The sequence below is a fragment of the Canis aureus genome, chromosome 22 (genome assembly GCF_053574225.1).
Source record: "Canis aureus isolate CA01 chromosome 22, VMU_Caureus_v.1.0, whole genome shotgun sequence".
NCBI classification, from domain to species: Eukaryota; Metazoa; Chordata; class Mammalia; order Carnivora; family Canidae; genus Canis; species Canis aureus.
In genome coordinates, this window is record NC_135632.1 from 4,210,240 (window position 1) to 4,232,564 (window position 22,325).

Here is a 22,325-nt window from a genome sequence, read left to right on the forward strand (position 1 = left end):
CTGCCATTCTGCTGGAGCGCTGACTCACACGACCTGATGCGATTTTATAAGATCAAAGGATCAAAGATTAATACTTTCCTTCAAGACAGGTGATAAGACGTCTTCGGGTGCAGAGTTCAATTTGCTTCTCTTCCCTCTCTAAATCCCCATATTGGATCTTGTGCTTCACTAGAATAAAAACACTCTAGCTGGGGCACCTGGGCGGCTCAGCTCATGATCTCAGGGTTGTGGGATCGAGTCCCGCGTGGGGCCCATCAGGCTCCCGGCCCGGCAGGGTGTCCGCTTCTCCCTCTCCCTGTGCATGTTTGCCCTCGTGCACGGTCTCTCTTGATATCACCCTCAAATCAATCAACCCATCAGTCAATCTTTAAAACAAATACTCCAGTTAACACTTCTGGGACGAAGACCACTGATCTGCACCGAAACTTATTTTGAGCGAAGAGGCTGAAACACTACGTCGCCACACACTGATGCTGCTTTCCATCCTAAGGCTTGGTTTCAGATTAATACAAACAAGTTCTTAGTCAAGTGACACACGATTTTAAAGTACTGAAGTGCAGTAGAGTAGGTAAGAGTAGAGCCTTGGACGAGAACGTCTGGTAAGAATCCCAACTCTCTCACTCACTTTGTGATCCTGAGCGGGCTAGTGACCCTCTGTGTTCTCCCATCTGTAAAATGGGGATAACGGTACCGATCTCCTTGGACCGTCGTGAGGATTAAGTGAGAGAATGCACTTATTTTCTTTCTGCACGCGGAGCTCTTGCACGCACGCCTAGCGCACCACTCAGCAGACGTCAGCTATTCTCTTTAATTTTCCTGACAGATAATGCATTTTGATGGCCTGACGTTTTGTTAAAGGCTTGATAATTACAGGCACTTTGCCAATGGGCAGGCAAGTGGACCAAGCATGATTTGAACTGAATACCTAGGGTCAAGAAAGTCGGGATTTGGCAGGCACTCCAACAAAACAAGGCACGGTATTTATTCAGAAACTGATTTCAGCCAGGCTTACTCGCTCAGTTCATCAAAATAATTCTGAAGACTAACAAACAGGCCACATGCTTCCTATTTCATTGTCAACGATTTAACAAATGGTTATAAGGACCACATTTGTGGGGCAGATAAGGATCTAACGGGCTCCACTGTTGCCAAGAAATGTGGCTCGTGGCCCATCATGGACTAGACAGGCCTCATTCCTCTCACCACAGATCTCCGCATCCCACGACGCAGGCCCCTGTTGTGCAAACCCCTGAACCCCTGGTCCTTGAAAAGGGGAAACGGGCGGCTCCGAGAGGCTGTTAGCACCGAACCGAAGCTTTCTCCCCGGCATAAGCAGGACTAGACAAGCTCTGAAGAGCAAGCAAGCAGCTTCCTAAGTTGGTAACAGGATCATTACAAATGAGTAAGTAATCCTCACATTCGGGTTTACTTCCATTGACTGACTCTCTCTCTCTCCCCCACGTCAGAGGCCTCAGCCATAGAACAGAAACCCTACTACTACTAGGTCGCTGTGACAACCCAATGGTGCGCTGTGTCTGCACTCTGAATGCTGCTAAAGGCACCTGCTCCCCAGCACAGGTCTCATCATCACGGCTATTACTACTCACTTAACTGCAGGGAGTACCTGAAAACATCATGGTTGGAGAATTCAGAAGAAGAATGAAAAAAAATAAAAAAAATAAAAAGAACACGATATACTTTCTGGCACAGACAAGAAGACTAGACTAGGTTTCTGCATCCCTTCTGCATTATGCCCAACACCCAGGCCCACGGATCCGTGTGCTCCAAATGTGAAGGACACAGGTGGCCCGATGGCAACCAAGAGGCATGACCGACCGACAGGATACTCAGGGGAACCACAGCCGGGTGACCAGCACCAGCCAAACCAGTGGGTTCGAGACCTCCAATCACCTCCGGCTTCTTGAAACTCAACGGCCCACCCTGTCCTGCGTTTATCCTAAAGGCAAGCGTGGATTCTCTCGCGGAGCTCTTTCTGTTTCCCAGGCGACTTGGACGTTAATTAGTGCTCCGTGGACAAGCGGGCTTCCTGGCTGCGGCTGGAGCGGTCTCCCATCGAATCAGCCGTCAGCCTCCCCTGCTTCTGGTCCACCACGTCCCACGGTGTCCAGCCCCGGGGGACGCAGCACGGCTGAGCCTAAACAATCGTGCCTCTCCTGCTCCCCTTTGTCCCAGCCTCCCCTATGATGACACGTCTCGTGACCCATGAGACCTAAGTCTTCTGGCGATTGTCTGGAAAGGCTTTCCTCTGCTGATTAAAAAAGAAAAGAAAAGAAAAGCCACTTGAGGAACGTGCCCCCTCGGTCAGCCTCTGTTTCTCAGCCGTGCCTCCATCCTGGGTCTCTGAATGAATCTTGATGCCTGGGCCTGCCGAAGCCATCTGCAACCACGGAGCTACACGCGTGGGGGTACAAGTGGCCGGAGCACAGGGCAGCGGACGATCGGACAAGGGCTGGGCTGCTCCTGGCCACTGGGCCCGAGCCGCCCTCCTTGGTAATATCCTTGCAGAGAGAAGGAGCCGTCCTTAGGATTCGAGCCACTGTTCTTTGCACGTTGTTACATACAGACCAGAGCTCTCCCAAGTGACCCAACTGGGAATCCCCCAAAGAGGAACGGAGCACGCAGGGTTTCCTGAGCTCACCGGACTTGTGTGTGTGATGATGATGATGATGATGATGATTCACTAGTTTTATTACTTAAATCCTTTGGTTTGATTATACTTTCACTTGCAGCTCAAAACATTAGTTGATAGGACAGTACAAAATAAAAACAGGCCTTAAACACACTTCCCCTGTGGAGCACGGGGTTGATAAACAAAGGTCCAGACTTGGTTTTGCCAAAATTAATTAAAAATGGGCATATAATGGAGCAGAACTACAAAAATTACATCCTCTAAATATAAGGAAAATTCAAAGAAATTTTAGCCAGCATGAGGGGTCCGCCCAGTGAGCAGTGCATTCACTCAAACTGTTTATATTTACAGAGTTGGTTCGAATCGAACATTTATAAGTGATCGTCATGGGCCAGGTGCTGGGCCATCCGCTGAGGGTACAAAGGTCAGCAAGACAGACGTGAACACAGTAACACAAATGATACGGCAGAGAAAGTACGGGTTTTATGGGGCCATAGAGCCACAGAAATGACCCGCTACAGAGGACTGGATATGAACTGCTAGTGCATGTGACAATTAATCTAAGACCTACAGAATGAAAGGGACGAGGGCACCTGGGGGGCTCGGTGGTTGAGCGTGTCTTGGGCTCAGGTCGTGACCCCGGGTCCTGAGATGGGGCCCACATCCCTGCTCGGCAGGGAGCCTGCTTCTCCCTCTCCTTCTGTTCCTTTCCACTCATGATCTCTCTTCTCTTACTCATGCTCTCTTTTTCAAATAAATAAAATCTTTTAAAAAATAAGTAAATCAGGCAGCCCCAGTGGCTCAGCGGTTTAGCGCCGCCTTCAGCCCAGGGCGTGATCCTGGAGTCCCGGGATCGAGTCCCACGTCGGGCTCCCTGCGTGGAGCCTGCTTCTCCCTCTGCCTCTCTCTCTCTGTATCTCTCATGAACAAATAAATAAAATCTTAAAAAAAAAAAAAGTAAATCAATCAATAAGAGTAAAAAAGGACTTTGCCTCGATCGAAAAGGCTTGGATGGAACAGATCTGTGGGAAGGGAGGCAATTCAGGCAAAGAAAGAAACATGTGCCAGGCCCTACAGGTTAGAGAGGTGGTTCAGTAAGGCTGAGTACAAGGTGAGACCACACAAGGGCCATTTGCAAGGGATGGACTGAGTAGATGGGTCTTTTAAAAAGCACACTTTTACGTTGCACCGTGGGATGTAAAGTGGATGGAGGGATGGTGGCATGAGTCCAGCCAGGTGTGTCTCACAGGTGAATTCAAAGTGGTGCCACACGGGCACTCCCAATAAGAGACGGGAGAAGCAGTGATTGGCTGGAGGGGGGAGAGCAATGAGGACAAGGAGCCAAAGTAGCCTTCTGGGTTTATTGCAGAGCAACCAGATGCATGGAGGCGGCCCTAACAGGACGGGAGAGACCTTGGAGAAGGAACAGGTCTGAAGCAGAAGAAGTAGATAAAGGTAACCTATGGGCCCTCCAGATAGAAGCGCTCGAGTCACAGGACCATGATGGCATCTAAAACTGAAATGAAAAGACAGCATCCGTCATTGTTTACAAAAAAGGTGTGCTCTCTACCGCTGGCTTAGAACGCTATTCCTAAGCACCTTTATTCATTATGTGATGATAATCGTAACTTCACAGTGCTGACGGGTTGGGGGAGCGCAGGGCATTGAACCGTGACCTCCAAAAGTCTGTTCAAGTCCTAAACCCCGATACCTGCACACGTGACCTTATTGAGAAATAAGGTCTTTGCAGACGTAATCAAGGTAGGGTGAGATCATCCCGGAGTGGAGGAGGCCCTGAATCCAGGAACTGGTGTCCTTGTAAGGAGAGAGAGAGAGAGATTTACAGACAGAGAGAGAAGAAGGCCACCTGAAGACAGAGGCAGAGGTCGGAGTTATGCTGCTACAAGCCAAGGAATCGCAGGGGCCAGAAGAAGTGAGGCAGGATCTCTCCAGAGGCTTTGGAGGGAGCACGGACCTGCCAACATTTTTATTTCAGACCACGGCCTCCCAACGGTGACACTATCCCTTCCTGTTGTCTTAAGCCACCCAGTTTGTGAGCCTTTTACTCTAACAGCTGGAGGGGGGGAGCGGGGAGAAAAAGAGGGGAAACTGCTTTTTGCTTCAGAAGAAGAAACTGGGAGAGAAGACTTAAGCCAGATATTAGGCTCTGCATGAGAACAGGGCAGTGGACTACCTGACAGAACAAGGTTTCTGAGAGTCTGAACCTGTTTGGGTCTTCGATTCAGTTTCCGCATCTCAGAACTGGACACGACAGTACGTGGCCCCTAAGGCTGGACACAGGGTATGGTTTATGTAAGGGTAACGGATACCTACAGAGAAGTTATTACAGGGCACGGATCAATTGCCATTAATGGGGGAGTAAAACCTGGCAATCTGGTCCCCTATCACGGCTTTGCTATCGTTGCCACGTCAGGTCTGATACATCGGCGCACCTTCACCGTCCTCAAGGCAGCACTGGCTGCCAGTCTGCCATCGCTGAGGCACGGCGCTTCTCAAATGGGGACCATTTGGCCCTCGCAAGGGACAGAGAGCCATGTCTGGAGGCGTTTTGGGTTGTCACAGCTAAGAAGGAGATGCTACTGGCAAAGAGTGGGGATAGAGACGAGGCGGGCTGCTAAAAACATCCTACGAGGGACAGGGCAGCCCCCGCGACAAAGACCGAGGCGGGGGCACCCGGGTGGCCCAGTCGGTTAGGCCTGTGCCCTGGGCTCAGGTCATGACCCCAGGGCCTGGGACTGAGCCCCGAGGAGGGCTCCCTGCTTCTCCCTTTCCCTCTCCCCTCGCTCATGCGCTCGCTCGCTCTCTCTCAAATAAATAGAAAAAATCTTAAAAAAAAAAAAAGTGCCGTGGTGAGAACCGTGCCCTAGAAGTGCCCACATAACCTACCGTCAGAGCTTCAACTACCAAAGAATTCACGTTCTCATCCAGAAGAGTCGGACTGGTCACCCATCCTTCAGAAATTTGGTAGAAGAAACTATTAAATACAGGGGCCTGCAACCAGCCCAGAGCTAATGGGAGACTTTAAACTCCAATATTAAAAAAAAAAAAAAAAAAAAATTAACATCCCTGGCCTAGAAGAGAGCCCCAGGGTTGCAACCCGCTGTGCAAGGCCTCGCACCAATACCCGCACCGCAGAGCTGTGTGGCCGCAGCCCCGGCCACCTGCTGCAGGACGGAGGAGGAAGGGCCTGCGGCCCCCCAGGTGGCCTCCCCCGGGCTGGGGCCTCCCTTGCGGCGCCCTGGAGCCACAGGGCGGCGGGCCCAGGCGGGCCCAGGCAATGCCCCCGTCTGCACCCGGCACCGCCTGAGTCACCGGCGCTCCGGCCCTTGCAGCTCCTTCCTGCGGCCCCGGCATGCGAAGCATTCGCCGTCGCCTCCCTGACGCTCCAGTGTAAATAGGGCTGCGCGTTCTGCACATTCTTGACCAGGCCTGTTTATCAAGTCTCCGCGCTCTGCCTGTCACCCGCACCGCGTATTCGGGCCGCAAACAACTTGAGCCTTCGGTGCTATTCTCCTGGTCAAGAGCACCTTAGAAATAGGGTGAGCTCGTGGGTAAGGGGGGGAAAACAATCCCTCTTTGGGTAAAGGCAGAGATAAGCACCAAGCTGGCCCTCTTCACTGGAGCTCTGTTTTTCTTTCATTTACTGATATTTCAAGTTCAAGCGCAGCGGAGCAAAGAAATGCGGGACAGTTTTGAAAGCAACGTTCCACATAATGGCAAAATCTGCCGTGGAGGGCAGAGTACACGGCTAAGTGGAATGGTGTATGCCTTAATTCTCAAGTTCCAAAAGCCTGGATTTACAGGGTGGTTCTAGGCCAGTTCGAGAGCAAAAGTTTGTACTAAACTGGTTTAAAGGGGATCCCTGGGGGGCTCAGCGGTTTAGCGCCTGCCTTCGGTCCAGGGTGTGATCCCGGGATCGAGTCCCGCATCGGGCTCCCTGCATGGAGCCTGCTTCTCCCTCTGCCTGGGTCTCTGCCTCTCTCTCTCCGCTGTGTGTGTGTCTCTCATGAATAAATAAATAAAATCTTAAAAAAAAAATAAACTGGTCTAAATACCCTTAACGTTTTCATCAACTCAACTGAAGACATCCTAATCAAAGCTACATTTATATTTAAAATTGGCCTCATCCTGTCAATGTATATTTTATCAACAGTCAATGTATATTTTATCAACAAAACGAGAAGTTTAGTTCAAGCTTTTGGTCCATCGAGATAGAGCCAGCATTTCAGCAGCTGGAAGATGTTAAAAGTCCAGAGTAACTGCATTTGAAGAGTCATATATAATTACTTTCCCCTAAAAACAAAACATCTCAAAAAAAAAAAAAAAAGCCAAGGAAACAGGCGATCTCTAGGAAACCAACAAAACATAAGAATACAAAATTATAATCCGTCTCCAGTTTTTATTTATAAAATTCACTTAGCTATTAGAACTACTTAAACTGCGCCAGGTAAGAGAAATTCTTTCTTCTTGAAGTTATGGCAACACTATTTTCCTAAATAGTAGGAGAAACAGTCATCAGCACCTTTATGTATTGATTTGTAGTCGAATTACGGCTTTTCAGGATCGACCCTACACAGTATTCACTTCAGCTGGACAGCCAAGCAGCTGAAATAGCACCTAATGCAGCTCGATTAAAAGGAACAAAAAGAAAAGCTCAAACTCTCATTTAGCTGGAGCTTTCAAGCTAAAATATCAGCAACTCAAAAGCAGCACCTAAATAACTATCTCATGATAGATTTATACATTTATTTTATATATTCTAGAAGCCTGTTACCATGATTCTCTCCCGCTTTCCAGATAAATGCAGTCCACCATCATTGCCTGCCTATGTGGAAAAAAAAAATCCCACAGATTTATGTTCTTTCTCCAAGTTCATATTCTAGAAAAGACGGGATATTTAAGGGACGCCTGGGTGGCTCAGTGGGGTGACCCTGGGGTCCTGGGATCGAGTCCCACGTTGGGCTCCCTGCATGGGGCCTGCTTCTCCCTGTGCCTGCGTCTCTGCCTCTCTCTCTCTCTCTGTGTGTCTCGTGAATAAATAAAATATTAAAAAAGAAAGATGGGACATTTATGAAGGATCAGTTGAAAAATACTCTACAATCCTCAATCCACTGAGTACACCTAATGAATGTTCCATAAAGAAAGAGCTGAGGGGAGCATACAGGTGCACGTGCACCTGCACTTACGGGTGCGGAATATGCTGCCCACGGATTTACTTTATTCTTTCAGAAGGAAGTACTGGGTCCAGCGACCAGTACTTCCTAGACCAGCGACCATGAAGAGCAGTGGGTTTTAAATTCAGCTGCACACACTAGCATGGCATCCCAGCTCATTCTCAACTGGAGCAACTTTGATCTGCTTTATACAAAAATTGTACGGTAGACGAAGTCGGAAAAATGCCGAAGGGGAATAATACGAGTGCTACCTCCCCAGGGATGTTGGGAGAATCCAAGGATATAAATGTGCAAAATGCTCAGAAGAGTGGCTTGCATGCCAGAAAAGCTCAACAGAGCTGCTGCTGATGTAAGTCCTGACGGTGTGTGTGATTTAAAGAAAGCAAAACACGGATGCTACTATGACTCCACATGCAGAAACTATGCGTCTATCATTGCAAGCTTTTTTAAAAAAATTATCTTTATGTATTCATGAGGGGCACAGGCAGAGGGAGAAGCAGGCTCCATGCAGGGAGCTCGATGTGGGACTCAATCCCGGGACCCCAGGGTCACGCCAAAGGCAGACACTCAACCACTGAGCCCCCCAGGACCCCACCCCGCCCCCCCATCACAAGCTTTTAAAGGATGATCAACCCTAAAAGGCATTTGAATCTTAGAGCTTAAAAGCTGGAGGTACCAGCACCAGAAAATGGCTTACCTCTTCTTCTTGGTGATAATGAGCACGTCGTTAAAGAGAAAGAAGTAGACTTGCTGTTTAGACGTCCTTCTTGAGAAAAGCACAGTGTCTTCTACGTAGGCTGTTAACTCACCTCTTTTCACCAACCACCGGGAAGAGGAGACTAGAGGAAACGGCTACAGAAGAAGAAAAATTCAGTATGCACAGCCAAATGCTTTCATTTTCCTTTTAAGATTATTGAAGGGAAAATTAAAACTCACAGCTAACCAAACAGCACATATCAGGGTGTACACCATTATTTTAAAAGTATGCCACAGTGAAATATAATTAAAGAAGTACAGTACATTCTCCAAGAGAAAATGAAAAAAGGACAATTATTTTCCTATTAAAAAAAAAACTATTAACTTGTCTATAGGGCAACGAAAACTCAACGAGAAAATATTATTGCGTCAGCCGAAAATGATCCTTTCATTAACTCTGAAAAGACTGGCGAGGAGTCACTTAAAACTGAAAAGCCTCAACACGAAATCCCTCGGTATCAGCTGCTACTGTTTTAAATATCACAAATCAGAATCTGATAATTGGGAGTTAACAAGAAACAAAAAAGTCTGAGTTCACTTTATCAACTAAAGAGACTTCACTCAAAAGGAAAAGCTACCCCCCAACCCAGAAAAAAAGGAAAAGCTCCCCACAAACTATGTTTTGTCTACTGATTATCTACTTAACTATATTCTGGAGGACACGTGTCCTGAAGTTTTTGCCGCTTTCCTCACGGAAATTCATCCCTGAAAGCATCATGTCACTTTCTGGCCGTGAAAACGATGCTCTTCCACAAATAATCCATCTTCATCTCATGGAAAAGGCGATATCCAAGGAATTACGTACTGCTTTTTCTTTATTCAGTGCCCAGTTTCCAACTGGAAAACTCTCAAAACTGCAGAGTAATCTTACCTTTAGGAGCGCTTTTTATTTTGTTTATTTTTAAAAGTTATCAGAAATGCTTACTGCCAAAAATATGATTTTAAAAACTCTATCCAGGGACACCTGGTGGCTCAGCAGTTGAGCGTCTGCCTTTGGCTCAGGGATCCCGGGGTCCTGGGATTGAGTCCTGTATCGGGCTCCTTGCATGGAGCCTGCTTCTCCCTCTGCCTGTGTCTCTGCCTCTCTCTCTGTGTCTCTCATGGATAAATAAATAAAATCTTTAAAAGTCAAAAAATAAATAAAATAAAAACTGTATCCCTAGAGTAAGCAAAAGGTCTTAGACACATAAAACATAACCATAGTAGTGCCAAATGTCATCCTTTTCAGGGAACAGTGATTAAAAAATAGCTAGAGGAAACTGAGGATACTAGAGAGGAAATAAGAAAGCTAAAAAAGGATTTCATATACGTAGATATCTATTTTTTTCTCTTTATAAAGGGACTTTTATAAGGGGGTTGTTCATCAGTTATATACTATTTTCCTGAAGGTTTATAAAAAGGAAGATGAAAGATTATGGCTGACCTCAACCTTTCAAAGCTGACTATTAAGGGATTTCCAGCCCCCAAATCTCAAATCAAATGATGATCCAAATGGGATGGCTGAGACTTAAAAGGCCGATGGCAGACGGAGACGCTTGGATAACTCAGGACAACCCTACCAGCACACCCAAGAGGTCACCACAAGGGATCACGTGTCGGGTTTGGTCCCAGGGAAGGGCTATAATTACCGAGAACACAGTGCTATCTTGCTGGTGCATGTAAGCCTACGGGATAAACCAAGGGTGGTATTGTGGTTAAGGTCCTGTGTACACGCCAGCCTACAACTGTTCTTGGTTTACGAGATAGGGGATGAGAGGTTTTTAAGCTCCATTGTTTTTAAAATAGATGGATTTCTATGGATTCCTCATATCCCACTAGGCAAAAATAAACTTCTAATACAGATCCAAAATGGACAGTTTTTAAGATGTCAGTGCTTTTTAAAGAAAAAAAAAATCTGGTATTATATTTTTTGTTTCCAAATTTATTATTAAAAGATTAAACTCATTTCGGTTGTTTTTTTCTTTAAAGAAGAAACTATGAAAATGACCAAAGAATCCAAACAATCTAAAGTGGAATAAATGAATTCCTCTAATTAAGAAATTCTGACTAGAACCAACACCAGAAAAGAAATGCATGCACAAATAAAAAACACTGATAGAAGTCCTATGGAGAAAAGACTTTTCATTCTTTTTTTTTTGTGTGTTAAGCAGCATCCTAGAAAGCTAGTTTCAGCATAGAATTTAATTTTACAGGCCAGTGAGACAACGAAGAGCTGCTAAAGAATAATCTTTCTCGGTGAGATAAAATTAATCATTTCACCCTATTAATTCCGTGACTTTTTACGGACTTTTTACATTCACAACACGGTGCAGTGATCACCACCACCATTCCAAGCGCATTTTCATTACCTGAATGGAAAGTAATCAGAGAGGGAGACAAACCATGAGAGATTCTTAACTCAGGGAATGAAACTGAGGGTCACTGGTGGAGGGGGTGGGGGGAGGACGGGGTAACTGGGTGATGGGCATTAAGGAGGGCATGTGATGCGATGAGCGCTGGGTGTTATATGCAACTGATGAATCACTGAAGTCTACGTCTGAAACTAAAGATGTACTATATGTTGGCCAATTGAAGAAAAAGAAAGGAAGAAAGGAAGGAAAAAGAAGAAAGAAAGAGAAAGAGAAAGAGAAAGAGAAAGAGAAAGAGAAAGAGAGAAAGAGAAAGAAAGAAAGAAAGAAAGAAAGAAAGAAAGAAAGAAAGAAAGAAAAAGAAAGAAAGAAAGAAAGAAAGAAGAAAGAAAGAAGAAAAGAAAAGAAAAGAAAAGAAAAGAAAAGAAAAGAAAAGAAAAGAAAAGAAAAGAAAAGAAAAAGAAAAGAAAGAGAAGAAAGGGAAGGAAAAGAAGAAACCCTACATGCAGCAAGCAGTCACTCTCCATTCTGCCCTCCCCTGCCCCGCCAGGCCCTGACAGCCAGTAATCTACCTTCCAACTCTATAAATTTGCCTATTCTGGACATTTCATATCAACAAAATTATATAATATGGGACCTTCAAGTCTGATGTTCATTGCTGGGGTACCATATATCAGACCTTCATTCCTCTTTTATGGTTACACATGACCTCATTGTATGAATGTACCACATTTTATTTATCAAGTCACCTATTCTGTGGATGGACTTTTGGGTTGTTTCCACTTTTTTTGGCTATTATGAATAATACTATGAACATTCACATACCACTTTTTCACATAATGCAATAATGCCATGAACATTCACATACCACTTTTCATCTGAACGACTGTCTTCAATTGAGTGCATGTATATACCCAGGAATGGAATTGCTGGGTCACGTGGCAATCTCATTTTAACTTTTTGAGAAACCACCAAACTGTCTTCTACAATGTACAGATGTCTCAATACCTCAGAGTTCTTCATTTTGTCCGCTAGATCGTGGACTTCTACTTATTAGCAAGGCTCCTCCCAAACACGATCCGCAAATCCATCCACCCTCCAATACGCCACCCCACTCCATTACCCTTAATTCATGGCTCATGGTAGAGGCTGACAAGCCTCAACTTTCCCACATGCTTACTCATGAGGCCAAACTTTCCACGACAAGACAAAAAAATAATAATAATAACCTTCCCTAACTCTGTGGACGCAACGTTTAGAGAAAGCTGTGGTCTAGTGGAAAAAACACTTGGATTTGAGGCACAAACTGACCTTAGTTTGGTGCCCGACGTTTTCTCTCCAGCCCTGACCTCCTTCCTCCTGCCAAGGTTCTTGGATGAAAAGTCTAATCTGTTTAAACAGTTCACATCCTATTCACTCTTCGTCACTCTGCAACATGCCTACCGGGCCTGTCAAACTAAGACTCTGATCGATATTTCCTACTTGCTTACATGAATCAGATCTGTTCCAAGTCCTTTACGTCTAGTAATTAATTTAATCCTCACTATAACTCCCAAAGGGAAAGTACTGAGTCCCATTCTAAGGTTCAGAAAACTAAGACATAGTGCAATGCCCACGCTCACACATCTAGGAGGTGGTGGAGTTGTTTCCTAATTTGCAATTTGCTAATGTTTTGGTTCTTTTTTTTTTCCCCTTAACTTTTTCTTATCTCTTTGAGCTTACATGTCGAAGATATCAACCTCCGATCTATATGAGCTGCAAATATTTTTCCAGTTTGCTATTTCTTTTTTCAACTTATTTTCCCCTCTAGAGAGAGATTTTTTAAATTTCTCAGATAAATGAGCTTATCAAATTTCTTTCTTTTCTTTCTTTTTTTTTTTTCTTATCAAATTTCTTAAATGACTTCTGGATTTGGAGTAAGTTCAAAAGGCCTCTCCCATGTTGCTGAAGTGTCATTTCCCTGCTTAGAACTTTTCAGTGGCTCTCAAATGACCTTGCTCAGCTGCTCCTCTTGGCACACAAGGGTCCCCACATGAGCTGCTGTTTACTGCTCGGCTCTGCCTTGCTCCCCTTGCACCTCATGCCTACCCATAGATGCATACAATTGCTGGGCTACAGCAGCTGAAGCCATGCTCTGGGCATTTGTTCCTACTCTTTACTTCTACAAGACCCTTCCTAACTCACCTTTCAAGATTTGGCTCAAACATCCATGAAGACCTACCTGACTGCTACAAGCACCCAGTAGCTTGTGTATACTTCACAGGGAGAGCTGACCACCCCTTCCCATTGAGCCTGTTCTCAAAAAAAAAAAATAATAAAATAAAATAAAATAAAATAAAATAAAATAAAATAAAAAGAGAGAGAGAGAGAGAAAGAGAGAGAGAGAGAGAGAGGGAGAGAGACAGAAGCCATAAAACAGATTCTTAACTATAGAGAACAAACTGAGGGTTGTTGGAGGGAAGTCGGGTGGGGCATGGGCTAGATGGGTGATGGGGATTAAAGAAGGCACTTGTCATGATGAACACTGGGTGTTGTTTATAAGTGATGAATCACTAAATTCTTTTAAAAATTGAATATATATATATGTATTTTTTATTTATTTGAGACAGAGGGATATGGGGAGGGAGACGGAGAGAGAGAGAGAAAAAATACATGAGCAGTGGGAGAAGATGGAGGAGAAGCAGACTCCTCACTGAGCTGGGAGCCCAATGTGGGGACTCGATCCCAGGACCCGGAGACCACAATCTGAAACGAGGGCAGACACTTCACCATCTGAACCACCCAGGCGCCCCTAAATTTTTTTTTTTAAAGAAAGGAGAGAGTGTTCTCAGTTGTCTTCCATCTACAGTGACAGCTGCAGACGTAGCCAGCTCTGTGCTTCTGTAGCCTCCTATCAGACAGTAAGGTCCCTGAGAGCAGGGATCATGTTTTGGTTTCCTGGCTGCCTTCCACAAAAAAAGTACTCACAAAATTTGTTGAGACAACACACGGGCTTGCGCAAATCGTTTAACTTCTTCGGACATCTGTCTCCTCATCTTTAAAATGAACTGAATAAAAATGTCCACGGTTGTCCATAAAGTGTTAAGGAAATAAGATCCTCAGATTTTACTGGTATTTCTAAGTGGTCTGAATTAAGCACCTCATTATAAATCTAAACACAGAATATCTTCCTTTAGGCTTGCAAATATTTTCATCGTTGAGCCAGGAGAAAACAAAGAACCCAAAATTGATGAACTCAATTAATGTCACTTATTTTCAAGGAGCCCTGGGGTAAGCATTTTTCAATTACAAATTAATTTGGGGTTCTAGAGAAACAGCTTAAAGATCTCTTAAGCCAACTGAGTTTCAGTGAAGAAAAAAAAATGGCTAGGGAAGGGATTTATCATCTTTAAAAATCAAAATGGTTAGGAATTTTTAGCCTTTAAAAAAGAGGAGAGAAAACTTTAGATGTCTAGATACGTTTTCTAAAATACTGAGAAACTCATTACAGAGAAGGACAAGTTTCTTTTTGAGGTATGAGGGGAAGACGGGTTTGGAAATTGCTGTAAATTTCTGTAGAAGGACCTAACAAAGTGCATGTGTGTGTGTTTTTAGCAAGCACACATCATCTTCCGTTCTAAGAAATTATGTGTCACGTCCCCGCATCTCAACCGTTACAGTCAGGATGTTCTAAGTCCAAGGGTTCACACTGACCTGCGAGTCAAGACGTACAGGCCCTCGGCCTGATTCCCGCACCACTAGCCCCGTGACCCCCTTAACAATCGAATATTCTCTGGCCTTTATTTTCCTCATTTATAAAATAAAAGCATGTAGCTACCCCGCACCCGTGGTCCTCCAACTATAACCATGAAGCACCGATCCACCACAGCAGTGTAGACCCCCCACACAATTCAGGAACGCTTTTACTACGAAAAAAATGACCCGTCATTTTAACTTGCTTTAATTCAATGTACAAGTCGCAGAAAAAATAAAATAGAATCCCACTTGTGAGCACTCACATCCATTAAGAACTCGGTTGTGAGCCAACAGGGGACTACGACCTAGATTTGCCATGAACAGGCATTTTCCTCTTTATACATCCTGCCATCCGCTCCGGAGCAGTATCAGACAAAGCAGTAATAGGGAGCACATGTTCAAAGAAGAATTATGGAAGAAAAACAAAGTTGAAGAGAACACCCCACTACTAATCTTGTTTGTTCTGCAAACTGGAAGAGGAGCGTCTTTATCTGATTTAGGAGAACACGTGGTCCAATTCCTGGGATATCACCGTTTTTTGCAGGATGCTTTGAGAATTGCCTTTCCATTCTAAAAATCTGGGTTTTTTGTTTTTGTTCTGCTTTTTTTTTTTTTAAACTACCCTTTCCCCCTAAATGTTGTTGGGGGTGAAATGTGCCAGTTAGAGAAACCTAACACCTTGTGGCCTGGAGAAAGGCAACTTTATCTTAAAGGTGACCATAAGCAGGAACAGAGCTGCCTGGAGCTTCTGCGACTCCCTCCGCCAGTCCAATCCCTCTGCAATCGATTTATGGCCCTTCTTTGAAAAGCAAATTCCTATCTGCTTTGTTGCCCTCAACTATCTTTCTCTATTTATGTAAGATCTAAGCAAGAGCAGTAATAAATCTGTTCAAAGAAATGCAAGAATACCTTAATTTTAAACTCCAACTGGGAGTTAATTGTGTACATCATTTCAGTCCTTTCCATCTTCCGAGCGCCTTCATTGCACAGTCGGACCAACTGAGGACACAGAATAATAAGGAGGGTTAAGAGGTCAGGGAGGGAAATCTCAATTTCAAATGCACATCTCTCTCTCTCTGTCTCTCTCGCTCTCTCTCTCTCTCATGTAAGACATGATTTGCACTTTGGAAGCTCCAGAGACTCCCTTCTGACCATCCCACAGTTAAGATAATGTACCCAGCTAAAGACAGTGTCATTCAGGGTTGGAAAAGGTCCTGAAGTCCCCAGGACACGTGTCCCCCGACGGCTCTCCCACCGCCTGCCCCTCGGCCTTCTGCTCCCTTCCTCCGGCCCCTGCTTCTCCCCTCCGCCAGGGAAACCTCAGCCGCGTCAGGGCAGGCGGCTGCAGTCGTGGCTGGGCATCGGCCAACTTCAAAGGCAGATTCCAAGCCGAGCGCTACCTGCGGAGCATGTGGCCAATACCCAGGACGCCAAGAGCGGGGACTCTTCAGGTACAGCCTGATGCTCAATGATCTTTCGAGAGTGGCCGAGCTAAGGGGAATCCAGGTTAGTCAGAACTAATTATTTAGGAACCGAATGACTTCAGAGTCCTCTCTCCGATGAGGGCCTGTGATTGATAAGAAATACCTCTTTGGGCTCGCTCCATAGCTCCCGGCACACAGTCCCGTCGGCCCTTGTAATTTCCTATATAAGAGCCAAGCGGGGCAGCCCGGGTGGCTCAGCAGTTTAGCGCCGCCTTTGGCCCAGGGCGTGACCCGGGGTCCCAGGATCGAGTCCGGCGTCGGGTTCCCTGCATGGGGCCCGCTTCTCCCTCTGCCTGTGTCTCTGCCTCTCTCTGTGTTTCTCATGAATAAATAAATAAAATCTTAAAAAAAAAAAAAAAAGAGAGAGAGCCATGGGGGCTCCCTAGTTGTGATGCTCCATTTTGTTCCCGGTTGCTGAAAGCTTCGGGAAAACCCACCTGCGGTGACTGAGGTGACGCTGGTGAGGCAGCGTTCGGAAAGCCCCTGAGGACCAGGCTGGCCGCCGGGGAGCCGGCCCAGCGGTGGGGGGAGCTTGTGGCCTCCAGGCCCCGCACCCTCGCTCACCGACCTCTGGGGGGACAGCGCAGGCCGCCGGCTGGCCTGACCACGATGGCCACCGGCGTCCTCCATCACGCCGACTGGAGGGAGCCTCGTACCAACCCCCGGACCACGTAAGGTCGGAGCGCCCAGCCCGGCGCCAGGTCTGGGCGGAGGGGACCCCGCGAGCCGAGGGCCTACGGGCCCGGCGCTGCCGTGGCTGAGCGACAGACCCGGGGACCGGGGGGCGGCACGTGGGACTCCCCGAGGCCGGGGGCCGGGCACGCGGCTCCCTGGAGCATTCGGACCGCGCCCCACATCCCAAGCGGACGCCTCGCAGGCGGCCTTTCGGCGGGACAGGGACAGGACGCGGCCCGCGCGGCTGCCATGGCCCGCTCTCGCACGCTCTCCGCTGGCTGCCCTGAGAGGACTCCGGCCGCGTCCAGGGCTCCAGGTCAGGAAGGCAGCCGTGCCCCGAGCCAGCCCTCCTGCAGGTCTGCACCGAAGGAGCCCCCGACGCAGGGGCTCAGGCTCCCCGCGCCCCCGCCTGCAGGCCGAGCACCGGGTCACCCGCCCTCCCAAAGCCGAGCCCCGCTGCTCGGCCCTCCGTCCGCGTGCCTCGTGCCCGAACTCAGGCCCCAGCGTGTCCCCGGGCCTGCGACCCACCTGCTATCTGCCAACCGCGGCCTCCACCCGGCCTCCACCCGGCCTCCCGTGCCCCGAGGGTCACGGGCCGTCTCAGCTCACATCGAGCAGGACACGCCGCGGCTCCAACGGCTTGGAAGGCCCCTTTGTCAGCCTTCAGACCAGTCCTGGCACCGCCGCCACCTGGCAGCTGCTCTAGGCCCGGCCCGGCCGGGGCTCCACGGTCGCCCGGGCCTCGGGCCTTCTGCACCTGTGCCCTCCTCCGCCCGAAGGCCCTGCAGCACCCCCTGGGCGGCCCGCCCGGCCGGATCTGGGGTCCTCCCGCCTTCCAAGTCTGCCAGCACTTATCTGCGGCACGTCCTTCCAGAGAGGAGGGGCGGCAGAGACGGTGAAATGTCCGTATTTATAAACCCAGTGTCCACAGCCCGGCACCTACAGATGCAGCGAACGCTCGGCAAATGTTTCTGCGTAAACGGCCCTCAGAGACAGTGTATAAGTCACTTTAAAAAAAATAGTAATAAAGGTGGGCAGTAGTAGGGGGGAGATCGTTCCTTTATAGTTATTCTGTTTTAAAAAGAGGGGGAAAATGGCATTATTAAGTTTGGGTTATTATCTTATTTCCTAAAGTTCCAAATATCAACTCTATTAGCAAGAGATGGAGTCAGCCGCCACGTGGGAAGACAGGGCTTCAGGAGGCATAGGAAAAACAGAAAAGTTCCCCAAACGTCTGTCTTAAGCAATGGTCTCATCAGTGGAGCCCACTTTAAACCATTTCGAAGGGACAAGCATTAATTTGCATGTGTGCCCTGGTGTTTTTATTACAATCAGGCTCCGTATATTAAAATAATGCCTTCCTTCAGCGGCTGCCAACGCTTGATTAAATTTATCTCACTAGGTATTTTTAGGCCAAACTTATGTTTCTTCTTTTTTTTAAAAAAAAAAAAAAAACAAAAACCTGTTACATAAAGAAATATAAATTAAAAATAAAATATTCTCAATCTATCAAAACCACAAAGCTTACATAATATTTGAGCTGGGAAACATGCACTAAGACAGACATTTACAGATCTTCTGGTGGCCATGGAAACAACTTTTTCTGAAGGTACTTGGGGGCCTTTAAAAGAAATATCTTACATTTTTGTTCCAATAAACTGACCTATAAAAGTTTGTCTTTAGAAATAATCAGACGAACACAATCATTTGTGCAAGACAATGTTCCAGGAAGCACTAGTAGAAATAGTAAGTGAAATGGGTCCCGTACAAATCCGTGTTTCTCTGTACATTTATACCATACACTGGTGTTGGATTAGACATCCCAATGGAAGGATATGTTAGCAGGGTGACAATAATCATTACCTTTGATAAAACGACCAATACGGTTTATCTTCTCTTACATTTTCCAAATTTTCTTTGACGTACACATATTATTAAGAATATACGTTTGCAGACCTTATATGCATTCCTTTTTTTTCTTTTTAAGATCTTATTTATTTAGTCATGAGAGACACACAGAGAGAGGCAGAGACACAGGCAGAGGGAGAAGCAGGCTCCCTGCGGGGAGCCCGGTGTGGGACTCGATCCCAGGACTCCAGGATCATGACCTGAGCCAAAGGCAGACGCTCCACCACCGAGCTCCCCAGGCGTCCCCCTTAAATGCACTGACTGAGCAGAACTCAGAGTGGAAATGGAAACCCTGGGAATCCCTCCCTTCCACGGAGCGCAAAGCTTGATGCGCAGGATTCTGGGACTATTTCTCTATACTGATAACACACATGGTGAGCGTCAACACACTTCATTATCCGGACGTCATGACAGTATTTGTACTGTTCTGCAACTTAATGCTCCTCCCGTAATAATGTAGCTTAGGGATCTTTCCATGGTAAAAGATACACATGTCTACCTTTCTGCAAATGGCAGAAGCAATAGGTTACAGGAGAAGATTAAAGAGACTTGGCTCTTTCGCTACCAGGAGGAAAGCTGAGGACTTAACAGTATGTCCAAATAGCATTTTTATGAGGTGAGAGTGAACGCTTAACTCCCTTCAGCAGAGAGTAAATGAAAGAACGGCCGGAAAGACTTCACTGGCCTAAGAAACCACAGTCTGGCCTTCGCTCCTTGGACACCAGACAGCGCTCTGCACCCGCCGAACTTCGGATTCCCTGCAAATCGCCCTCCTTGCAGCTCCACCCCAGCATGTGAACAGAACATCAGGAAGTAAACACATTTTATTTAACAGAAACATCTTGCTTTTGAGTTGCTCGGCGAGGTCAATAAGTCTTTTTTCCAAGGCCCCGATTTCAGTAAGCACTTACACTCGTTGCAGCAACATGTATGAGGAATTTCAGTGACATATTATTCACACTATTGCAAATAAATTTCATTAGCATTTTAATTACCAGAAAAGATATTACTCATTCTTTTCCAAGAATGAATAACCATCTAGAGACGCTTGCCCAAGGGCCTGAGGCAGAAAGAGTCTGCCTCTAAAAACTTAGACGCTGATAGACCAGGTTTCACTTTCTAAAATAAATACTGGGATCTCCCCGTATCTTTCTTTTCACGGAAAGCAAACAAGTGAAATTCTGCATTGTAGTTGTGAACGACAAATGCTCTATTTACGCAATCTGTTTGTTGCAAATACTGATACCGTCCCTCCCGGAATCTATAAAATCCCATCAGTAAACTTCACAAATGAAAAAGAAGGTCAACTCCTGAGCTGGCTCTATCAGTCGAACCACTAGGAGACTCGGGGAATAATCCTGATGTTCATAACTTGGGCTCAAGAGAGAGAGAGAAATGCAGAGGAAACAAGTCACCAGAACGGCATCTCCTCACAGAGGGCCTTTTATATGCTTATCGTATCAGATTAAAGCCATTCTCTGATCGGTCTGTGCCTGCCAGCCTTTCCTACGGGTACCAGTGTCGAATCCAGTGAACAAGAGACGCCTGAAGGAATGTGGTGGTTTACTGTAACTGGGATGTGAAATTCTTGAAAAACGCTAAATATCATGCTTAGCTCAATTCGACAGTGATCACAGCCTTCCTCTTGCCTCTTCTGTGTGAATTCTTAACTTCTCAGTAACCACCAGATAGAATGTGATGACATTTCTCGCCAGTCCAACGCTAGAACTTCACTAGTAGCTTCTCCCAAAGACTCTCACCCTATTGCTTCCAGGAACGCAACAGAGGCTGTGGGGTCCCGGAGGAGAGACCCTCTGGTGGCAGGACCCTAGGAAACTCTACACCTGCCACGCTAAGTTTTCTTCACTTAAGTGTTTCCCCAAGTGGGATGTGCAGATCACTGATGGGGCAAGTGGTGAGTGTAAGTGGCTGACAGATAGCGAAGGTTTAATTTTTATATCCCTCCAAACTCATATGGTGAAATCCTAACCTCCAAAGATGGTGGTACTGGGAAGTGGGGCCTTTGGGGGGTGCTTCAAAAGTCATGAGGGGGGATCCCTGGGTGGCTCAGTGGTTGGGCACCTGCCTTCAGCTCGGGGTGTGATCCTGGAGTCCTGGGATTGAGTCCCATGTCGGGCTCCCTGCATGGAGCCTGCTTCTCCCTCTGCCTGTGTCTCTGCCTCTCTCCCTCTCTCTGTCTCTCATGAATAAATAAAATCTTAAAAAAAAAAAAAGTCATGAGGGTAGGGCCCCCATGATGAGATTAGTGCTCTTACAAGAGAGGCTCAGCTCCTTTCAGTGTAAGGCTCAAGGAGAAATATGCCACGCAGAAGACACCCTCACCTGACCATGCTGGCACCTTGATCTTGGACTTTTTAAAATTTTATTTATTTATTCATGAGAGACACAGGTAGAGGGAGAAGCAGGCTCCATGCAGGGAGCCTGATGTGGGACTCCATCCCGGGTCTCCAGAATCACGCCCTGGGCCAAAAGCAGGTGCTCAACCACTGAGCCACCCGGGGGTCCCAATCTTGGATTCTTTAACCTCCAGGACTATGAGAAATAAATTTCTGTTGTGTATAAGCCACCCAGTCTGTGGTATTTTGTTACAGCAGCCCTAATGAAGTAAAACACAGATAAACTTACTTTTAATAAAAAAAATGCATAGTAGAAAAATAGACAATGAGGTCACAAAATCCATGATTTTGTAGGTACTATTAGCAAGAATAAAGATACAGAAAATAGAGTCACTGAAGGTTGATTAAAAGAAGGAGCACAGGGATCCCTGGGTGGCTCAGTGGCTTAGCGCCTGCCTTCAGCCCAGGGCCTGATCCTGGAGTCCCAGGATTGAGCCCTGTATCGGGCTCCCTGCATGGAGCCTGCTCCTCCCTCTGCCTGTGTCTCTGCCTCTCTCTCTCTCTCATGAATAAATAAATAAAATCTTAAAAAAAAAAAAAAAGCAGCAGCACAGGGGCACTGGATGGCTTAGTCACTTAAGCAGCTGATGCTTGATTTTTGGCTCAGGTCATGATCTCAGGATCTTGGGATAAAGCCCACACCAGGCTCCATGCTCAGCAAAGAGTCTGTGTGAAGATTCACTTTCTCCCTCTGCCCCTCTCACTCACTTTCTCTCTGTGCCTCTCTAAAACAAATAAATATTCAAAAAAAAAAGGAAAGAAACTACCTCATAGCAAAGTGGTGCAAAGATGTACCAGACTCGAAGGTGGTTTGGTAGCTGCAAGTGGGTTTAGGAAGCTCCTGGTGCTACCATCGTCTCTGCGCCCCTCTGCCCAGCTCTACAGTATCTTCATTAACTCCTACACCTTCTACTGCTTTCCCTCAGCTAGATATTCCTATCGGCATTTCAATGCGCCCACGTCCTTCTAATTTTTAAACAAACAAACAGGAAGATGTTCCCACACCGCCCTTCCAGCTAGAGCCCTCTCTTTCCACTGACAGCTCCCGTGTTGAAACAGCTACCCTTGCTGGCCAGCTGCACGTCCACACCTCCCACTCATTCCTCAACACACTGCAATCCAGCTTCCCCACCCACCACCGCGGGGACACGGCCCAC

General features: G+C 46.7%; 1 protein-coding gene across 1 annotated transcript in view; it reads right to left on the reverse strand.

Annotated features, from left to right (window-relative positions):
- Positions 1-22,325, reverse strand: part of ARHGEF26 (Rho guanine nucleotide exchange factor 26) — a 112,407-nt gene that overhangs the window by 17,566 nt on the left and 72,516 nt on the right. The window contains exons 10-11 of the mRNA XM_077864535.1: positions 15,594-15,683; positions 8,543-8,697 (exon numbers count right to left, since the gene is read on the reverse strand). Coding sequence (XP_077720661.1) covers positions 8,543-8,697; positions 15,594-15,683 — 245 coding nt within the window. The remainder of the gene's footprint in view (positions 1-8,542; positions 8,698-15,593; positions 15,684-22,325) is intronic.